The following is a 23,823-nucleotide window of genomic DNA, read 5'->3' on the forward strand; positions in this document are numbered from 1 at the left end:
GTACACATCTCACATATACTTCCCATCACACAGGGATCTTCTAAACATATTCGTCCTATCACAGAGGACTAATTTCACCTTAATCCGTGCACTGGAAAATTATATCAATCCTTGCACTAACACTTATACCTCAACTCATTAACTATTCTTATCATTTTTGTTTTGACATTACACATTAGCTCTTTTGCTAAACACATAATTTCACACTCTATGCACCTTTGGCAATTCAGTTCTCTTACTAACCACTTAATTTCACACTTTATTGCAACCTAGTTCATACAGTAATCACATGATTTCACCTTAGGTTATACATTAGCTCATTCTCTGATCATATACTCTCTCACTTTGTGATAGTACAACAATCACTCATAAAATCCTGTCTCTGTTCTAATCCATTGTCTGCTACAGCTCACATAAACTTATACTCAATATTATAAAGCAACCCATCAATTTTCCTAATCACTTCCACCCTTGGTGGTTGTAGAATATTCCTTACATTGAAAATACCTCCACACAGTCTATCAATCCATATTACATACCAACTATTTCACAAGCACACTACTAATAGTAGTACCTACATATAGACCACAAGATTATAATTCTTTACAATTTCCTTACTGTCTTACAATTAACTATACAATTCAACCATACTATTCATTCATCACTGATAAGTCTTTCAATTTGAATCAACGTTCATTAACCACATTAGTGCCTTCATAGTACATTTACCTTATGCCATCCATGGCGATTTTCTCAATTTCTTCCTTCTACTCATACTTCATAATTATTTCATCTCATCTATGTTTACTCAGTACTAACTCGTTATGGATTTCAATGCCATATTTCAATATCTCTCAATTTAACACTTCACTAACATGACAAATTTTTAAATTTCCAATCCCTTAGGATCTGGTATCAAACATTCCATTTGTTTCTCTATATTAACCATCCAGTTCATTCGAGTGTACACCATCTATCGGGGACTTATAACTCCTAATCAAACATAACATATTTACTCATACTCACGCATATCTGTTCTCATTTCTCAATAATTCCTCAGGTTCTAAATCTCTCATCTTGATGAAGTTTATTCACCAAGTCCACTTGTACATATTATACTATACATTTATTTGGAAGTTTCACCAATGCCATCTTCATACTATAGACTCATCTCAATTATATATATATATATTTATTATTCATAGTATTACAAGGTTCACCCATGCAATACCGTACATATCATAGATTTGTTTGCAACTTTCACTTATAACACAATTTTATAACTTTTATCAAAAGTAAGACAAACTATTTAAGTCTGTTTTCCTTAAGTCCTATAATCTTCATATTTTACTTACTGCCATCTCTTGTCCATGGAGCAGTCAATACTGTAGCCACAACATCAGTCTAAGGACTTACATTCGGTGCTTCAGGGTTGCCATGCAGGCTTCTTACGATGACTACGCATGTAACACAAAGGAATGGGTTGATCAGACCCACACTAAGGAATCACATATGCAGTAATTGATAAGAATCTACATACAACTACGCAACACATAACACAACTATACATTATCAGAGTTCCCTAACAAAACTGATCTGATACCATAAAATGTAACATCCCGTTACGTACCGGTATTGTTAACATTAATTATGATATTAAGCGCAGTTACAATCACAGCAATTCATTTATAAAAATGCGAATAAACTTTTTCCGGTTATTACGCGAGCATTTAAAATAATAAAATGCGTAATAATTAAAAGTTGTGACTATAACTGTTAACTCTTGCGGAATATTTAATTTAACTATTAATACATTACACTTTACTGATTATAAGTTACTAAGGGGTTCCCTTAGCCAATTTCTAAACTTTACGTTTTCACCTATTCGAACATGGTTCACTCCTAAATTTTCTGCGAACACACCGCTCGCAACCAAACCTTCTTCTCAGATTATATCTTTTTTTTACTTAATTCCCTTTTCAACAAGCTATCACACGCTCAATTCGGAGCTCATTTGCTCCGGTTATCGCCGTTTGAAGTTGGATAAGCAAAATAGCCAACCAACCCCAAAACAGCTCTAAACCTCTCTCACTCCACGAATTACTGCACTCAATCCGCTCATTCAAATGCTCTCAAATTTTTACACCATAAACTAGACACCTCAATATTCTATTTGATATATCATACGCTTAATTTGACTGAGAAAGGAAGTAGGAATTAAATTCCCAAAACTGGACCAGAACTGCCACAGATGCAGTGGGCACATGAGCAGTCTGCGTTCCTCCAATTTTTCCAGGTCGAAGACCAACCCAGATTTTCCCCAAATTTTGACACAAGGTAGAGGACATCTCAACCTTCAAAATGGCGTATGGCACGTCCCTATTGGACCTCTATGAAGGGAGATATGCTCTCCCGAAGTTCGCCTAAAATCTGCCAATTCTACAGAAAATTCGCCAGAGTTTCCTTTGTTTTTCCAATAATCCCAAATTTGTACAAAATCATTTAAGCCTCAAAGGTACCTAATAATCACATGATAATACAGTAATAATCCAATGGGTGGCACACACAAGGACCAACAACGCCTTGTGGCACTTACAACCCAATCCAGTGTATAGTTATTAAACATATAGCTCATATTAATCAATCACTCTTAAGTAGTTGCAATCACTAACACCTTTTTCATGCATATTTTCATCATACATATCATCATAACCTAAATTAGGCCTAAGGCCCTTCCATAATAAATAGACATGCATCAAATACGATTATAATATTGCTTTACAACTTACAACTCCAAATGAAACTTAATTACAATCTTCCAATATTACAACATAATACAAATGGTAAATAAACTACATGGCATGACCACTAGACTTAGGCAAAATGACATGAACAAAACGCTAATGAAGCTCCTACTAAAATACAAATGAGATGTTCATGCCCTAAGTCTAGCCTAGGCCACATGGCCAACAAAATGCAAAAAGGCTAAAACTCCACTGAATCACTCTGCGGGCCTCTTGCCCGCTGCTCCCGCTCCACTGCTACCTCCTGAAATAAATGCCCCGAGACGGGGTGAGATATACGAATATATCTCAGTAACCCAGAGGTTCTGGAGAAAAATCTGTCCAATGGTTCACTTCGATGCATATGAATAGAATACAACAATCAATTTTTAAAACGGGATATAGCAAGGGTTTTAGAGAAAGCGGGATATAGAGATACAAACTACGACGATACGGGATGGTAACCCCAGTTCCACGTACGCCCTGGGCATATATAAGCCTATGGGTATCATCCAAGGTACGTTCAGAAAACCATAACCATGATGCCCCAACCATCCAAAACGCCAAAGACATTCGTAGTGTTCTCCTACCCGGATCACACACCATGACCCACGGTCAACTGGAACTCCCTCTCGGAGACCTATCCAGCGAAAGTCCGAAACTGCCCGAAGGCTAAGAAAACTGTCTACTGGCCAGAGACTCGGTACCTAAGTACCCATTGTAATAATGCATGCATGCTCATGTGTTCTACACTACTCATATACACTTCCTACTGTTGCCATCAACTGGCAAGGTGGAACAGAAAAGGGGAACAAGCCCCAGTACCAAGAGGTTACCTTAAATGTTGTTTTCACAAGCTCCGCAGCAGCTTATCCCTCAACTTGGTACACAACAGAATGCCTACACAGAGGACATTCCCAATCACTTATAGTTCAACCAATACATGCTAATTTGCAATTATGCATGCATTGAACCAATTACTTACCTCAATCCTCTTGGTCCCGGACCAAGGGCAGCTCACTGATTCAAGATTCCGGATTCAGGTCGACGTACGGAAACCTATACAATGACGTACAATCATCAGTACGCGTCAAATAACGTCAAAACGTCAAAAATCACAAAATCTCCCCATCCTCCCTTGATGGTTCGGCCAAATAAGTGTTAATTTGAGATTTATTTTTCTAAATTTTCTTTCCCATTTTATTACGGCTCACTAAGTTGTCAAGAGGCCAATTCAAGTGTCGTTTCGTCATTTTCGCGTCGAATTACATCAGAACGCGAAAACCACAAAATTCCTCCCCACCCCCTTGGTGGTTCGGCCAAACATGTGTTAATTGGAGATTTATTTTTCTAAATTTTCTTTCTCATTTTAGTACCCATCCTTGGGTTGCCATAAGGCCATTTCAAGTGTCGTTTCGCCGTTTTACGTCTTTTAAGCATCGTTTCGCTAAATAGTTCGCTCTAGGTTCATTTATGTCCCTAAACACAAGTTATTATTTTCCATTGATTCTAACACTTTCCAACCACCACACAACCCATCTAATCACCATATAATTACACAAAACATCACCCAAATAATTTTTCAACATCAATTCCCCTCTTTCCACTCAATGGCTGAATTGCAACCTATGGCACTCCGAGGGATTTTCAATCAATTTTAACCATTTCCCACCTCCTATCATCCTATTATATCATCATACAATCATACAACAACTCATTAATTAATTCCCAACAAAATTCCAAAACTCAAATTTATGACATTCCTCAAAATTTCTAAGTTAAATTTTCATAATTTTCATCAATAATTTTCATGGCATTTCTAGCTCTCACACATCATTCTAAAACATTATCATCTAATACACATTTTCCAATTGAGCTCTCTAACAACACAAATCATCAAATTCCCCCTTAGGGTTCATGAATTCAATCCAAGGATTAAACCATTAAAATGGTGAAGAAACTTACTCAAAAGCTTGGCACAAGACTCCTCCAAGCTATCCTAAACCATTGGAGCTCCAAACAACTCCATGAACATCATTTTTCTCCAAATTTTCGTGGCTGTAAATGGCCAATATCTCACCAAAGAGAGAGTTTCAAGGCTCAAGAGTGGTACCAATGTGTTTAGAAGGTGATTTCCATCAAGATTCAAGACAAAAATCGTTGGATTCGGTGGAGAAACGGCTAAGTTATGGATCAAAGAAAATTTTCATGAAGAATGGGGGGAAGGAGGGCTGCTGTCGGTTTTGAAGAGAGAGAATGAAGTGAGGAGATGATGAATAGTAAGAAGGTGATGTGGACTTAAGTGGTTTTAAGTGGGGTGGGTCCCACGCCACCTCACGCGATCAAAAACTCGTCCGAACTTTCATTAAACGTCCGTAAATTCAAAACCTATTTAGAAATTCTAATTTTTAACATTAACTAACCTCCTTTAATTATACTTGATCGGATGAATTCAGAGTCCTCCATTCGTTCGGAGAAGACATTGTTTTAAGCTATTGCACGCGTCGTTGGCATGCTTCCCCAAAATGACTTAGTTTCATCAGATTTTATCAACAATCATATTTCCTAACTTAATAGACCATTTATAACTCATATTTGAAACCTAGAGCTCAAAATTCGACTGGCATGTTTTACGGTGCAATCGTAGCGCGGTATTTTTACCCGCGAAAAACACTATTCACTGATTTTTCTGAAACTTGCCTATCCACTCAATTTTTCATTCTGGATCCATTTCCAGGGTTATTTTTATCATCTGAGACCTTCTACTCAATTTTTATCTTCCTAGGGTTGCGTGTTGGCTAATTACCGTTTTGTCCTTTCTTTGTATTTTGGCCTAATCTTTAGGATTTTCACTGAATCTCCACTTAATTACACACTTAATAGTTTAAACACTTAATTTAAAATTGTGAGGTGTTATAGAAATATTGTCGATCTCCTCATGACTTCCACCCACTAAACCCCCCACAAAGACATATCCCAATGCCCCGGCCCTCAAAGCCTTTCTAACCTGCAACACAGATAGATATGAGGAAGAACTAGTAGCAGAATCATCAGCAGAAAGCACAATCCTTTTTCCACAGCAGTCTATCATAGCACAGTTCTTTGATAGCCAATCCATTCCCAAGATAACTTGAAGGCTGACCATAGGCAAACAGATAAAATCCAGCACGTAACCTCGGCCTTCGTATTTAAACTCAACATCCTTACATAAAACTGATGTATAACACTCCTCTCCAGTAGCAGTCACCACTTTCATAGGAGGAGAAATGTCGTACATTTGCAGATTTAGCCCAACGGCCATAAAATCAGACATACAGAAGTGTGTAGCTCTTGAGTCAAACAAGACTTCTATATCCATATTATCAATATAAATTGTACCTTTTATAAGGTTTGGGGCCTTCTCTGATTGCTGACGGTCCATGGTATACACTCTACCAACTGTCTGGCATTCTATCATAGGTGGAACAGTTGAGACAGGAACAACAGTAGCTTGAACTGTCATAGTCTTCACTTCATACTGAGGACACTGCCTGGAGTAGTGGCCGAACTTTCCACACTTATAGCAAATAACCTCACCCGTAACACACGGACCCCTATGCTCCTTTCCACATCCTTTACACTTGGGAGGAGATCCTCTATCAACAAAATTCTTTTGAGTTCCGGGCTTTTTGAATAAGTCGAATGGATTCTTCACATTCAACTTCTTGTCTTTCATCTTCTTGTTCTTCCAATAACCTGAGCCCGTTGCTTTATTGGCATTAGGTGCCTGGGCCTCAGAGGACTTCTTGGTCTAGGACCCCTTGTACACTTCTTCTACCTTCCTACACTGATTAACAAACCTGCTGAACTCTCGGATGTCACAATTTGACATCTTCCGAGAGATCTTCTCATTCAGACCCAATTGGAACTTGGAGGTCATCTTAGCTGGAGTAGGTAGGGCTCGCCCATAGTTGGCGTATTTCACCAACTTATTGAATTTAGCAAAGTATTGGTCAATTGACATCGACCCTTGCTTTAGGTCATTGTACTCATTCTGCTTCTGTTCCCTAGCCTCCCTAGGGAAGTAGTTATCCAAGAACAACGTCTCGAACAACCGCCAGGTGATTTCCCGGCCTTCAGCTTCTAGGGGCTGCACGGTATTAGTCCACCAAACCTCAGCTTCCTCTTCCAGCATATACACGGAGTAGACCAACTTCATTGCATCAGGGCATCTCATCACCCTGAAGATTTTCTCCATAGCCTGGAGCCACTTTGCTGCCGCCAATGGTTCATATCCTCCCTTGAAAGAAGGAGGTTTGTGTTTTCGGAAAGCCGTCAATCTCCTCTCTTCCGCTTCATGTTCATCAACATGCTCTACACGTGGTTGACGAACTTCTATGTGATGACTGTGGCTTCCAGAAGGATGACTAGCTTCACCTTCATTGTTACCCGCTACACCCTCTTCCTGTGAAGGAGGAGGAGAAGGCGTAGCAGTGTGAGGAGGAGGAGTGGGTTGTCGGTTCACGGGCCTAGCACCCCTCAACATCCTCAACTCGGTCATCATCGCGGCCATAGCATTCCGCGAGTCTTCATTTGTTTTTAACAGATTTTCATTGGCTTGTCTGCTAGCAGCCAACTCCCTCTGAACGGCTGCAAGAGTTTCAGCCACGGGATCAGGCTACCCGCCCGTTGCCCCACGGCCACTTCTGGACCTCACAAGAGCAGCCAAAACAGGTTCTGGCTGAGCATTGGTGTTTGATGGTCCGGGGTTGTTTCGGTTCCTCGTCATGTCACTGCACATGTTACACAAAGAAATGAGTAGATCAGGCTCACACTCAGTGATCACAAATGCAATATTCATAAAGAGTACCAAAGCAACTATAAAGCATTAAACACCAAACATATATAACAATGATCCACAAGTTTCCCTAAGAAACTGCTCTGATACCATAAAATGTAACACCCCGTTCTAGAACCGGTTTGTTAACATCGCATTATGATATTTAGCGTAGTTACAATCACATGGGTTCAATTAAAATCCGGTTAAATTTTTTATTTTAAAACATGCCGAATTTATAATGTCCAATTGCGTGATCATAACCATATTATATTGTGGAATAAAATAAATTAAGCTTAATATCATACTCTTATCCTTAGGCCAAATGTTGTTAAAGGTCTTCCTCTATTCATTAGCTATGCGTGGTTTCGGACCGCGCCTCATTTGGAGCACTGTAGCTCGCGTTATGACAAATTAGAGCAACATAAGTGTGTGTTGGACATAGGCCCCGTGCGCTTTAGCACGCTATTGGGCACTCAAGCGCGCGTTATCGGGCGCTAAAGCCTCCATCAAGGCGCTTAAGCACACGGAGGCCGAGAACATCAGGTTTTTCAGCATCGATGGGCGCTTAAGCGCTCACCAGGGCGCTCAAGCGCGCTATCCTGGGCGCGTAAGCCCCCATTTGGGCGCTCCAACGCGCAGAGGCAGAGGGCATCTCTTCTTTCCGCAGCTAAGGGCGCTTAAGCGCGAACCAGGGCGCTCAAGCGCGCAATCCTGGGTGTTTAAGGCCCCACTTTGGGCGCTCCAGCGCGCGGAGGCAGAGAGCATGGGCTCTCACAGGGGCAGCAGGGCGCTTGAGCGCGCTCCTGGGCGCTTGAGCGCGCTGCCAAGGAACTCCAACACCCTCATTTTTCAAGTCTAATTCTAGGGAAGGTGCATTTCCATTTTACAAGCCAAACTTGTTCAATCATCTCAACTTAACCCTAGCACTTTTCCAACCTCTCCTCATGGCTTATACTAAAATTTGGGCAGCATAACCTTTGTTTTCTCAACATTTCCCAATTTAGCACTAGGTACCTAATTTAGTTTCTAGCTCAACAATCCGATACATAAAGAGCATGCATATATTAACTTAAAGTAATCATCAATTACAGATCATGTTTATTACAAATCCTGGAACTTAGCTTACAAAACACTATGATCACTCCCTTGACTCCCATCAACAAAAGAGATAACCAAAGACATGAGCATAGGCTAAGTCCATTCCAAATAAACAGAATGTACATCTATCAATTGGCTATCAATTAACCATACTATACATGTGAACTACAAAATGACATGTATAATAGCAAAAGACAGGATCCTCATACATCACTACTAGTCCAAGTATGGCCACTTGTCACTGGTGGCTCCTGTAGCATCCTTACCTGAAAGGGGGTCCCCACAACACGGGGTGAGATATACAAATATGTCCAGTAAACCAGGGGTCCTTGGAGCATCTCTCCACCCCCATAGTTCCAAATACAGTGTAATAGCAATAACAATAATAATGCAGTAAATACATATCTATGCAAAGTTTAAACAACATCTCCAGGAGAAATTCATCGAGCTCTCAAGTTGTCCTAAGGATACTCATATGCAAATAGTCCTACTGGCCAGCTAAACTACTAAGTATGAATTACGCATCGTCATGCAACATACCAACATAGGGAAACACCATCCTATTCCACACCAAATGAATACACATACGTATAACAAAGCATTACACTATTTTATTGCATTTATATACACTATCAACAACCACTACCCTTTCAGGGCTTGGTGGAACAATCAAGGGAATTACACCCAAGGTCCGAAGGCTTACCTCAAGCTTTTGTCAACCTATGTTCACCACCAACAGGTTCAACAACCAATCAACTTTGGTTTCAACAATGACTTACAAGTAACACACCTACACCAAGGTGCCATAGCATCAATCATACTATCCAATGAATATTTACATATATCTATTACTACCACATCAACTGTACATTTTAACTTAGCATGAGCTTACCTATTCCAAGAGCTAAGCCAGCTCCATAGCTTGCTCTAATGGCTGCTCACTCACGGTTGGTCCAAATGCCTCAATCCTAGACATCACATGGACACAATAATTATTCAACCAACCAATGATCATAATTGCAAGAACATAGCTAATCTACTCACATTATTTAAAAACCCCAAAACACTATTCATACCAAACCCTAACCATGAAATTTCCAAGGAAACAAGGTATAAGGGTTAGAATCTTACCACCAATGGTTACACAACCAAGGATTGATGGCTCCTCTAGCTTCAATGGAGGTTGAAGCTCCCAAAACCCCAAACTTTCACAAAGGGGCGAAACTTTGAGGGACAAAATCTCACCACACAAAGCTCCCATCTATGAACCAAGCTTAGATTAATGATGAGGGCGAGATTCTAAGTGATTTAGGCTTTTGAATCGCTCCAATCGGTTGAGAATAGCTCCCCTAGGTTTTCTCTCTCTCTTTTCCTCTCCTTCTTCTTCTTCTTCTCTTCCTTCTTCTTCTTTTTGGCGACGTGAAAAAGGGAGGGGCAATGGTTTCATTTTTTGTTTTATACACTTAACATATGTTAAGTGGAATAATGCGGGTATTGGTTCATCTATCTATTCAACTCCATTAATTACCAAACTTTACCCAAAAGTCTGGAATATTTTTCTAGGAATATTTACAATTTTATTTTTATATTTTGGGTACTTTTGCCTCCACCCATTTATACCCCTTAATTTTCACAGAGTACACTTTTTACCTCCAAAGTGACTCCAATTCATTTAATTAAGTCTTATACTTAATTTTACTCACTAATACATGCTTAATTATTTAATTACATGTAATTTACTAATTAATTAGGTTAGGGCTATTATAGTAGGCAAGTTTCAGAAAAATCAGTGAATAGTGTTTTTACCGGGTAAAAATATCGCGGTACAATTGCACCGTAAAACGTGCCGATTGAGTTCTGAGTTCTAGGTTTCAAATATGAGTTATAAATGGTCTATAGAACTAGGAAATATGATCTCTGATAATATTTGATGGAATTAAGTTAGTTTAGGGAAGCGTGCCAACGGCGCGCGCAACAGTATAAAACAGCAATTTCTCCGAACGACCGGAAAACTCCAGATTCATCTGATCAAGTATAATTAAAAGACAATGGTTAATGTTAAAAATTAGAGTTTCTAAATTGGTTGTGAATTTACGGACGTTTAGTGGAATCGGAGAAAAATTCGGATTAGTTTTAAATTGCGTGAGGTGGCGGTGGGACCCACCCCACTTAAGTGACTTAAGCCACATGTGCTTGGCACTATTCATGCATCACTTTCCTCCCTTCTTCTTGTTCAAACCCGCAGCCACCATAGCCATTCCCCTCCAAGATTTCACTTCACCATAACTTTGCCATTTCTTCACCAAATCCATTGGTTCTTGTCTTGAAATTTGATGAAAATGGCCTTCTAAACCCATTGGTGGTACTCCCAAGCCTTGAAAGCCACTAGATTTTGAGAAAAACCTTCCCCAAAGCCGCGACCCTTTCCTTTAGATTTGTGAAAATGGTGTTGATTGATGCTCCAATGGTTGAGTATGTTTAGGAGGAGCCTTGTGCCAAGCTTTTGGGTGAGTTTCCTTGTTTTCCAATGGTTTAATTTTGTGGTTGAATTTATGAACCCTAAAGAGGGCTTGTTGGATTGGTGTGTTTAGAGAGCTCAATTGGAAAATGTTTGTACATGAATGTGTCTTAGAATGATGTGTAGTAGCCATAAATGCAATAAAAATTATTGATGAAAAATGTGAATTTTTAACTTAGAAATTTTTGAGGTTTTCATGACTTTAAGTTTTGAAAATGTGTTAGGATTGGATTGATGAATTGTTGTATGATTGTATGTTGATATAATAGGATTGTATGAGGTGTGGAGTGGTTAAAATTGAGTGAAAATCTTTGGAATTCCCTATGTTACAATTCGGCCTTTAAAGGAAAAATTAGGTAATGGATGTTGTTGGAAATTAATTGAGTGATGTACTATGTGTTAAATGGTAATTAGATGGGTTGTGTGGTGGTTGGAAGGTTGAAAAACCAATAGAAAAATGTTTGGCGGTGTTGAGTGGCTACTTTGACATAGAGCAAAATATTAGGCAAAACGACGTTTAAAAGACGTAAAATGAAAAACGGCACTTGAATTGGCCTCTTGGTAACCTAAGGATACATAATAAAATGAGAAAGAAAATTTAGAAAATTAAATCTCAATTTTAAACTACTTTGGCCGAACCTACATGGTGTATGGGAGGATTTTTTACGTTTTCATAATTTGAAAGGTTTACCGTGTATTGATGGTTCGTACATGGTTGCTGTAGGTTGCCGTACGTTGATTTGAATCCCGAACCGTGAGTCGGTGGATTGCCCTTGGTAGACAATTTGTGCCTTCGGGCGTTTCGGACTTCCACTGAATAGGTCTCCGAGAGGGAGTTCTAGTTGACCTAGGGTCGTGGTGTGTGATCCGGATAGGAGCACACTAGGAATGTCTCGGGTGTATATGGATGGAAGTGGTCCTTGGTTAGATGTTCTAGGAACACGCCTTGGATGAGAACAATAGGCTTATATAGGTCGAGGACGTTGCATGGTATTGGTAGCTACCATTCCATCTTCGTCGTATTTTGTATCCTTATTGAAAGTAAAATGGCCTTGAAGGCCGTAGCATGTGAGAGGGAAAAACAAAATTTTTCATATGCGAAATTACACATGCACTCAAGAATCATGCTTTATGGCATGTGATGTTACCTTTGTTTGTCAGTTCAAAACTCCAAGACGATCAGTGTTAGGTTTGAAGGGTTCAAACCCTATAACGTTGATCCACACCACCCACGTCAAGATGCAAGAACGCTTTCTTGAAAGCCACCAATTGACCACCACAGAGAGGCTTGCTATGCACTCAATATGTGAAGAAGGAGGCTAGGTATATGTGTTTAAAAGAGTGAAGTCTCCAGCATGAAAACTTCACAATAGTGGGAATGGTATATAGAAGAATTGGCTAGGTTTTTTTGAAAAACCTTAAGGAGGAACTCACCAACTAGGCGCACAAGAGAGGGAGAGAATTAGTGTATTAAATCAGAATTTTTACTTTACTTATAATGAAAGTGGCGCACAAGTGAGAGAGACAAAGGTGGAGTTGTTGCAATTCAAAAATCCCAACAACCTCCCCTTTGAATCCTCATAAGACTAGGTCTTTATCTAGTCAAAATTCTGAACCAATGGTCACCAATTCATGCGCCCTTATTCAGCTCAAAAAGGGTCCAGATACATTTGAGCTGTTGCATTCAAGTTTGAACCAACTAGCTCACTGATTCTCTCAACAACCAAATCTGATTGGAGCTTGTTGGTTTGACAAGATGACAATCATCTCCCACCAAAATGGCGCCCCAAATCAGCCCTTGGAGATCTCCATAGATCTTCTCTTGATACAAGGGATTTGTTCCAACAAGATCTCATCTTATCCTTTTGTTATAAAACAACTTTTCATAGCCAATTCAAATTCAAATTCAAACATTTAAATTCAAACGTTCAAACATTTAAATTCTAAATTCAAATTTCAAATTCAAATTCAAATTTCAAATTTCAAATTTCAAATTCAAAATTCGAATTTCAAAATTCAAAATTCCAATTTCAAATTCAAAATTCAAAATTTAAAATTTAAATATTTGAAAATTAATTTAACTAATTAAATTAAATACTAATGTCTTGGACCATCGAAGCCCATTAACAATACCATGCGCCCTCTCCCTCTTAGGTGGGCTTCCAAACTTCATCTTGGGCTAACAACCATTATTAGGCCCAATACCTTTAATGCTATATCATCATGACATTAAGGTGTTAGTGTGTGACCCATTAGGTCCAACATAGCCACTGACATAAATGGGCTTGGGCCCAACAAGCCCACAACCCATTTAATCACAACACAGAGCACTAGCAATGCTTTGTTACCCCAGAGCTAGTTAGATTAATGACTTGATCATCCTATTACACATATTTGGTTACCATATGTATTTCTTTTTGTCTCAGTTACCTTCCCATAAAATCTAGCGTAAGGAAGCGTATCAACCCTTGCGGTTTAGGGTAAGCTTTATTCGAAATAGGGAATCTTCAATTTACTGACTCTAAAGGCAGATCATCTCATGATCTCTTTTACTATGCATAGATTCCCGAGTCCCTGTAAATGTCATCCCGATTTCTTCGGCTTATAGATAACCTAATCTCTCACAGAGATTTGACGAATTCCTTCAGCTTATCACCCTAGCCCTGTGCTCTTTCAGGACAAGCCCAACAGTATACCTATGAGTCTCCATGTTTCAGGCAGACAAGGTATACAGTCAAAGCATGCCTTCTAGAACACAATCTAGGTAATAACTTCTGGTCTAAGGAAAGACATACCCAAATATAAAGAGACTACTCTAATGATACTCTCTGTGAAAGTTCCTCACAGAGTCTCTTTGTGGGTCTATTCAGTGCGAGCTATACCCTTATAGATCCACCCACGACTTTAGCTAAGACATCTCCATATCTGTAGCTCATGAGGTCTTTACCTTGCATCCGAATACAAGTAGATAAGTCGTGCTAGTCTTAGCCGAGATCAATGATCCTCATTCTCAGTGTCTCTAGACTAGGAACATAAAATTAGGAATAAATATCCAGTATCCTTGAATCCTCATGATCGTGATCTCATCACAGATACTCAAGAGATACCTATTTTATTCCAAGGGGTTTATCCAGTTACTCATATAAAATATTAACAGTAATATTGAGACAAAATATGAAACATGATAATAGTGCTTTTATTTATTTGCAACAATACAAAGGTCCACATATGTCCTAATCTAATTAAAAGATTATCTCTAGGACATCCATATACTAACAAGCTCCCGGCCTAGAGCCAATCAGACCTAAGTCGTATACCCAAAGCCTCATAATGACTATCATGTTTTCTCTGAGAAACAACCTTTGTCAGAGAATCGGCTAGGTTATCATCTGTGGGAATATAATCCATCTTTACATCCATCCTATCAATGATTTCTCTAATCAGGTGATATCTGCGGAGCACGTGCTTAGATCTTTGATGAGACCTAGGTTCCTTTGACTGCGCAATGGCTGCAGTGTTGTCGCAAAACAACTGTATGGGCTCATCCACACTTGGAACCACCCTAAGTTCAGATATGAACTTCTTGATCCACACGACCTCCTTAGCTGCTTCTGAAGCAGCTATATATTCAGCTTCTGTCGTTGAATCTGTTGTTGTCTTCTGCTTGGAACTCTTCCAAGATATTGCCCCACCATTTAAGGTGAATACGAACCCTGACTGTGACTTGCAGTCATCTTTGTCACTCTGAAAGCTGGCATCAGTGAACCCTTTCACTGTTAGCTCATCAACCCCACCATAGACCAGAAACGCATCCTTAGTTCTTCTTAAGTATTTAAGGATGGTCTTGAATGTTGTCCAGTGACCCTCTCCAGGGTCCGACTGGTATCTGCTCGTAATGCTCAAAGCATATGAGACATCTGGTCTCGTACATATCATGGCATACATGATGGATCCAATAGCCGAAGCGTATGAAATTCCACTCATTCGATCCTTCTCAGGCTGTGACTTAGGACACATAGCCTTTGAAAGATGTACCCCATGACTGACGGGAAGAAAACCCCTTTTCGACCCTTCCATGCTAAACCTCTTTATCTTATTGTCAATATACGTGGATTGAGATAAACCCAGCAGCCTCTTGGATCTATCTCTATAGATCTTTATACCAAGTATAAAGGCCACTTCTCCCAAATCCTTCATGGTGAAGCTTTTTGAAAACCACTCTTTCGTTATTTGTAATGTGGGGATGTCATTTCCTATTAACAATATGTCATCTACATAAAGTACCAGGAAGACGACATTACTCCCACTAACCTTCTTGTAAACACAAAGTTCATCCTCGTTCTTGATAAAACCGTTACTCTTAACGACTTCATCAAAACGAATATTCCAACTCCTTGATGCTTGCTTTAGCCCATATATCGACCTTTGAAGTTTGCATACCATATGCTCCTGATCTTTGATTTCAAAGCCCTCAGGTTGTGTCATGTACACTTCCTCCTTCAAGAACCCATTCAAGAAGACGGTCTTGACATCCATTTGCCAAATTTCATAGTCGTGATATGCCGCTATTGCAAGCATGATCCTAATAGATTTGATCATGGCAACAGGCGAGAAAGTCTCATCATAGTCAACTCATTGTCTTTAACGATACCCTTTCGCAACCAACCTAGCTTTGTAGGTTTGAACGTTGCCATCTGCATCAGTCTTTCTTTTAAAGACCCATTTGTTACCGATAGGAACTATTCCTTACGGTTTAGGAACCAAGGTCCATACATTGTTTTGATACATCGAATCCATTTCAGATTCCATGGCTTCAAGCCATCTAGAAGAGTCAACATCCTTGACTGTCTCTTCGTAGTTACTTGGTTCATCATCCTCGACGGTTTGCTGTTTCTCAATCACAAACCCATACCTCTCAGGTGGATGGATGACCCTCGTTGACCTACGGAGTTGTGTGTTTACTTCTCCATTAGAGAACGTCGCCTGCGGAGCAGACTCGGGTTCCTCAATCTATTCATGTGGTTCTTGAACTTCTTCAAGATCAATCTTACTCCCACTGGCTCCTTGAGAGATCAAATCCTTCTCAAGGAACTCAGCATTCTTTGACACAAACACCTTGTGTTCATCCATGGAGTAAAAGTAGTATCCCTTAGTACCTTTGGGATACCCCACAAATAGACATTTAGTACTCTTAGCACTAAGCTTGTCTGATGCCAACGCTTTGACATAAGCTGGCGATCCCCAAACCCTGAGGTAACTCAGGTTGGGTCTCTTACCATTCCATATCTCATATGGTGTGGTCTGAACAGATTTAGACGGTACCCTAAGGCATATCCCCAAAACAATTTTGGAAGTTGAGTCTCACTCATTATAGACCTGACCATGTCTAACAAGGTCCTGTTTCTCCTTTTGGAGACACCATTTTGGTGTGGTGTGTAAGGTGCCGTAAACTGCGAGAGAATTCTATTTTCTCTCAGATAATCCTGAAACTCATGGCTCAGATATTCACCACCACGATCTGATTGTAATGTCTTAATCATCTGCCACGCTGTTTCTCTACTTCATTCCTAAACTCCTTGAACCTTTCAAAGGCTTCAGATTTATATCTCATTAGGTACACGTACCCAAATCTTGATTTGTCATCAGTAAAGGTGATGAAATAGGAGTATCCTCCTCTAGCCTCTATAGACATTGGCCCACAAACATCAGTGTGAATGAGTTCTAATAACTCACTAGCCCTATGACTCTCAAGCCCTTTGGGCTTGTGACAAGTCATTTTCCCAGCTAGACAAGATTCATATTGTCCATAGGATTCCAAATCCATGGAATCTTGGTATCCATTTGCATGCATCCTAGACAATCTTGTTTCGTTTATGTGCCCTAGTCTACAATGCCAAAGATAAGATTGATTATCTATCCTAGGTCGTTTCACGGCTATATTGAGCACTTCAGTTCCCATTTTCAGAACATACAATCCATTTATTAAAGAAGCAGTACCATAAACAATATCATTCGAAATGATAGAAAATGTACCATTCTTAATACTAAAAGTAAAACCATCTTGTTCTAAACAAGAAATAGAAATAATGTTTCTAGAAATGTTTGGAACATAAAGACAAGTATTCAAATGCAATAAAAGGCCCGTAGGCAAAATAAGGTCGACATCTCCAACAGAATGAGCAGCAACTTGCTCCATTTCCAACGCGGAGGTCCACCTCGTTTCTCTCCAATCTCCTTGGGCTCCTAAGCACCTGCAACATATTGCAGATATGAGAACCACAACCGGTATCCAATACCCATGAGGTAGGATTAGCACAAGAATAATTTATCTCAATCATGAAAGTACCTAAGGTAGAAGCATCACCATGTTTCTTGTCCTTCACACTCTTCAGGTAGTCTGGACAATTCCTTTTCCAATGGCCTTTCTTGCCACAATGGAAGCACTCAGCATCGCTTTTGTCCTTGGATGCACTCTTACCCTTCGTTTTGCCTTTCTTCTTCTTGGGTTTTCCTTTGGGTTTAAGGGAGTCTCCTTTCGCAGGCTCCTTGCCCTTACCCTTTGCCTTGCTAGGCCCACCAATCAGAAGAGCATGTGTCCTATCCTTCTTGATAGACACTTCAGCAGTTGTTAACATGCTTAACAATTCAGGCAAGCTCACAAGCATCCCATGCATGTTGTAATTCATAATGAATTGACTAAAGGAAGGTGGAAGCGAGGTCAGGACTAAGTCATTACTTAGCTCGGCATCCATCACGAAGCCTAGATTTCCTAGCTTCTCAATGAGCCCGATCATCTTAAGAACATGACTGCTCACAGACATGTTCTCAGACATTCTGCATGAGAACAATTCTCTAGAGGCCTCATACCTCTCATGCCTGCCTTTAATGTCATACAACTCCTTGAGATGTAAGACAATAGAGGGAGCATACATATGCTCATGCTGCTTTTGCAGTTCAGGTGACACGGATGCCAACATGATGCAGACAGTCAACACATTGTCATCCATGTGCTGTTTGTGGGCCTCGAAATGAAATTCCGCTAACATTATTACCCTAAGCACATAAGCCCGGCTGAGCCTGCAACTTATGTCTCAGTTAAGTATTAACCAGCACCCTAAGTGTCTAACACTTCTAATACTACTCTTACTCAACGAAACAGTGGGTCCCAACTGAGTTGTGGAGCACCACTATGTAGAGGAGGTTCGAGTAATATTGGTGGTGGGAGGTAATCATATGCTTAATAATTTATTCCTTTAAGGGTTCTTTTTATTTGGGGTTTATTAGGTCTCATCAAACGCATTTATATTATTATCATGCTAGCCGTTATCCTATGTCAAAAATGTATTGGATTACACTAGTCGTAATTGGACATGCATAATAATACATACAAGCGCGATTTGTCCAATTCATGCATACTAGTCGTTCAAAACATAAAAAGAATACATGCATATTATAACACCTCACGATTTTAAATCAAGTAATTAAAATATTAAGTGAGCAATCAAGTGATGGATTAGTGAAAATCCTAAAGATTTGGCCAAAATACAAAGAAAGGGCAAAACGGTAATTAGCCAACACGCAACCCTAGGAAGATAAAAATTGAGTAGAAGGTCTCATATGGTAAAAATAACCCCGGAAATGGGTTCAGAACGAAAAATTGAGTGGATAGGCAAGTTTCAGAAAAATCAGTGAATAGTATTTTTCGCGGGTGAAAATACCGCGTTACGATTGCACCGTAAAATGTGCCAGTGGAATTTTGAGCTCTAGGTTTCAAATATGAGTTAAAAATGGTCTAATGAGTTAGGAAATATGATTTCTTATGATATTCGATGAAATTAAGACAGTTTGGGGAAGCATGCCAATGGCGCGCGTAATAGCTTAAAACAGTGTTTTCTCCGAACGAGTGGAGAACTCTTAATTCATCTGATCAAGCATAATTAAAGGAGAATAGTTAATGTTAAAAATTAGAGTTTCTAAATAAGTTTTGAATTTACGGACGTTTAGTGAGAGTTTGGACGCGTTTTAAATCGCGTGAGGTGGCGTGGGACCCACCCCACTTAAAATTCACTTAAAACACCTCATCAAAGTACTATTCATCACCTCCTTCACCCCTCCTTCAGCCAAAAACCGAGCCCCCCTCCTTCTTTCTCCAAGTTTTCTTTCAAATTTTCTTCCCACCTAAATCACTCAAATCCTAACCAAATTCAACAAAGTTTAACTTGAAATTTGTTGGAAATTGCCTTCTAAAGCCATTGGTGCTATCCTTGAGTCGTGAAAGTGGCTGGATTTTGAGATCCTCCCCCTCAAAGGCCGCGGCTCACTTGTGGAATTTGGTGTTCATGGAGCTTTGGAATGCTCCAATGGTGGAGTATACCTAGGAGGAGTCATTTGCCTTGCATTTGGGTAAGTTATTTCAACATTTCAATGGTTGATTGGTGAATTGTGTTTATGAACCCTAAAGAGGGATTTTATGATGTGTTGTGTTAGAGAGCTCAAATGGAAAATGTCTATTAGATGATAATGCCTTAAAATGATGTAGTAATGCTAGAAATGCAATGAAAATTTTAAGTGAAATGTGATGATTTTTAACTTAGAAAAATTGATGATCATGATTTTGGAATTTGTGAATTTTGGTGTTGAGACTTGTTTGATGATGGTGGCATGATGGTATGATGATATAATAGGATGTATGATGGTTGGAATGATTAAAGTTGTATGGAAATTCCTTGGAATGCCATAGGTTAAAATTCGATTCTTTGAGGAAAGATTGTGGAATTGATGTTGAAAAATGGTTTGGATAATGAATTGTGTAGTTATATGGTGCTTAGATGGGTTGTGTTGTGCTTGGAGAGTGTTTGAATCAATGGAGAAAAATGAATTGTGTTAGAGACCTAAATGAGCCCAGAATGAAATATTTCGCAAAACGATGCGTAAATGTCGAAAAACGGAAAAACGACGATTGAACTAGCCTCTAAACAACCTAAGGGAGTGTTATAAAATGAGAAAGAAAATTTAGGAAAATAAATCTCAAATTTACACCTACATGGCCGAACCTCCAAGGGGAAAAGAGGTGATTTGGCGATTTTCGCGTTTTGATGTAATTCGACGCGAAAATGACGAACCGGCACTTGAACCGGCCTATTGACAACCTAATGAGACGTAACAAAATGAGAAAGAAAATTTAGAAAAATAAATCTCACATTTACACTACAATGGCCGAACCATCAAGGGAGGATGGGGAGGATTTTTGTGTTTTTGCGTTTTGATACTATTTGACGAGTACTGATGGATGTACGTTATTGTATAGGTTGCCGTACGTCGACCTGAATCCCGAATCTTGAATCAGTGAATTGCCCTTGGTCCGGGACCAAGTGGATTGAGGTAAGAAATTGGTTCATTACATGTGTAATTATAAATTAACGTGTATGGGTTGAACTGAGAGTGATTGGGAATGTCCTCTGTGTAGGCATTCCGCTGTGTACCGAGTTGAGGGATAAGCTGCTGCGGAGCTTGTGGAAACGCAAATTAAGGTAACCTCTTGGTACTGGGGCTTGTTCCCCTTTTCTGTTCCACCTTGCCAGTTGATGGCAACGGTAGGAAGTGTGTATGAATAGTATAGAACACATGAGCATGCATGCATTATTGCTATGGGTACTTATGTACCGAGTCTCTGGCCAGTAGACAGTTTTATTAGCCTTCGGGCATTTTCGGACTTCCGCTGGATAGGTCTCCAGGAGGGAGTTCCAGTTGACTGCGGTCATGGTGTGTGATCCGGGTAGGAGCACACTAGGAATGTCTTTGGCGTTTTGGTTGGTTTGGGCATCATGGTTGTGGTTTCTGTGAACACACCTTGGATGATACCCATAGGCTTATATATGCCGAGGGCGTACGTGGAATTGGGGTTACCATCCCGTATCGTCGTATTTTGTTTTCTTTATATTCCCCCTTCTCTAAATCCCATGCTATATCCCGTTTTCAAAGTGGTTGTTGTATTCTATTGATATGCATCGAAGTGAACCATTGGGTGGAGTTTTCTCCAGAACCTCTTGGTTACTGAGATATATTCGTATATCTCACCCCGTCTCGGGGCATTTATTTCAGGAGGTAGCAGTGGAGCAGGAGCCTCGGGCAAGAGGCCCGCAGAGTGAGCGATGGAGCGTTTCTTATTTTGCATTTTGTTGGCCGTGTGGCCTAGGCTAGACTTAGGGCATGAACATGTCATTTGTATTTATTAGTAGCTTCATTAGCATCTTGTTCATGCCATTTTGCCTAAGTCTAGTAGTGATGTATTTGGTTATGTTGTCTTTTAAATTAAGTTGAAATTTTAGAAGAATGTAATTTGAAGTTTTAGTTTCAAGTTGTAATTTGTAAAGCCATATTGTAATAGTATTGATGCATGTCTAATTATGATGGAAGGGCCTTAGGCCTATTTTAGGTTATGATAATATGTATGATGGAAATATGCATGAAAAAGGTGTTAGTGATTGCAACTACTTAAGAATGATTAATATGGACTCTATGTTTAATAACTATAAACTGGATTGGGTTGTAAGTGCCCCAAGGCGTTGTTGGTCCTTGTGTGTGCCACCCATTGGATTATTACTGTATTATCATGTGTTTATTAGGTACATTGAGGTTTTAAATGATCTTTTACAAATTTGGGATTATTGGAAAAACAAAGGAAACTCTGGCGAATTTTCTGTAGAATTGGCAGATTTTAGGCGAACTTCGGAAGAGCATATCTCCCTCTATAGAGGTCCCCTAGGGACGTGCCATACGTCATTTTGAAGGTTGAGATGTCCTCTACCTTGTGTCAAAATTTGAGGAAATTCTGGGTTGATCTTCGGCCTGAAATAAATAGAGAAACACGGACTGCCCATGTGCCCCTGCACCTGAGGCAGATTCTGGACCGGATTTGGGAAATTAATTCCCGCTTCGTTTCTCCGTCAAATTAAGCGTGTGATATATCAAAATGAAGTTTGAGATGTCTAGTTTGTAGGATAAAAATTTGAGAGCAAATGGTTGAGTCGATTGAGTGCAGTAATTCGGGCAAAGTGAGTGGTTTGGGCTGTTTTTGGGGTTGTTTGGGCTAATTGCTTATCCAACTTCAAACGGCGATAACCGGAGCAAATGAGCTCCGAATTGAGCGTATTTTAGCTTGTTAAAAAGGGAATTAAGTAACACAAAGATATAATCTGAGAAGTAGGGTTGGTTGCGATCTGTTTGGTCGCAGAAAAACTTAGAGTGTAACATATTCGAATTGGTGTAAAACGTAAAGTTGGAAATTGGCTAAGTGAGTTTATGGGAACTCCTTAGTAACTTATAATAAGTAACGTAAGTGATAAAAATAGTTTAAATAAGTCTTCCGCAAGAGTTTATGGTTACGGTCACAGCTTTTAATTATTACGCCTTTTTATGTTTTAAATGCTCGCGTAATAATCGGAAAAAAATTTATTCGCGTTTCATAAATGAACTGCTGTGATTGTAACTGCGCTTAATATCATAATTAATGTTAACAATACCGGTACGTAACGGGCTGTTACATTTTATGGTATCAGAGCAGTTTGTGAGGGAACTCTGATAATGTATTACTGTATCTTGTGTTGCATAGCTATCTGTGAACTATTTATGATTAATGTATATGTGATTCCTCAGTGTGGGTCTGATCAGCTCATTCCTTTGTGTTACATGTACAGATATCATGAGCAGGGCACGGGGTGGCCGTGGAGCTAGAGGTGCAGGTCATTTAGTAGCACCAGATCCTATTACTGCAGTTCTGAATGCTCTGCAGGAAGAGACTGCTGCCAATAGAACTATGACCGAGACCCTGATGAAAAATAATCAGGATATGATGCATGCCTTCATGAATGAGATGAGGGAGGACAGGGCTCGGCACAGGAGGGATGATTCTCCTCCATATACGGCTACGGATACTGCTACCCGTACGCCATCTGTTACTCCTCAGCATGAGGGGAGTGGGGCTAGTCATCATTCGACAGAGGCTAGTCATCACACTACTGATCCCACCTATGTTCCAGATCCTTCTGTGGATCCTTCTGTGGTTGCTCAGTCTGCTGGGATTGCTGGGCAAGTGTTTGCAGGTACTAATGAGCAGAGGATGGAGTGTCAGGATCCCCAGAGGCTGTTGTATTCTGTTTATATGCTAGAGGGAGATGCCCACGAGTGGTGGTACACTGCATCTCAGCCTTTCATTATTCAACTCCCTTTTTATCTATGTGTAATGCTATTAAAGCCTTGAAGGCTGGGGATCAGGGTTATATTTTCTTGGGTGGTCTAGTGGGTGGCAAGGAGATTGAAATTTCTACGATTCCGGTGGTTAATGAGTTTGCGGATGTATTCCCTGATGAGATACCGGAATTTCCACCTGAGAGAGAGATTGAATTTTCTATTGAATTGTTGCCCGGTGTGGGGCCTATTTCATTGGCTCCATACCGGATGGCGCCACTTGAGTTAGCTGAGTTGAAGAAACATATAGAGGAATTGTCTGCAAAGGATTTTATTAGGCCGAGTGTGTCCCCGTGGGGAGCACCGGTGATCTTTGTGAAAAAGAAGGATGGAAGCATGCGACTGTGTACTGATTACCG

The 23,823-nt window shown here is 39.9% G+C and overlaps 1 protein-coding gene across 1 annotated transcript; it reads right to left on the minus strand.

Annotated features, from left to right (window-relative positions):
- Positions 1-5,925: 5,925 nt before the first annotated feature.
- Positions 5,926-6,498, minus strand: LOC133300335 (uncharacterized; the record flags this gene model as incomplete). The annotated part of the gene is made up of 1 exon (XM_061499855.1): positions 5,926-6,498. A coding segment is annotated over exon 1 (573 nt), but the record flags the coding sequence as incomplete, so codon positions are not given.
- Between the last annotated feature and the right edge of the window lie 17,325 nt (positions 6,499-23,823).

The sequence above is a fragment of the Gastrolobium bilobum genome, unplaced genomic scaffold (assembly GCF_033153095.1).
Source record: "Gastrolobium bilobum isolate Gb01-03AN ecotype WA unplaced genomic scaffold, APGP_CSIRO_Gbil_v1 utg68376, whole genome shotgun sequence".
Lineage (NCBI taxonomy): Eukaryota > Viridiplantae > Streptophyta > Magnoliopsida > Fabales > Fabaceae > Gastrolobium > Gastrolobium bilobum.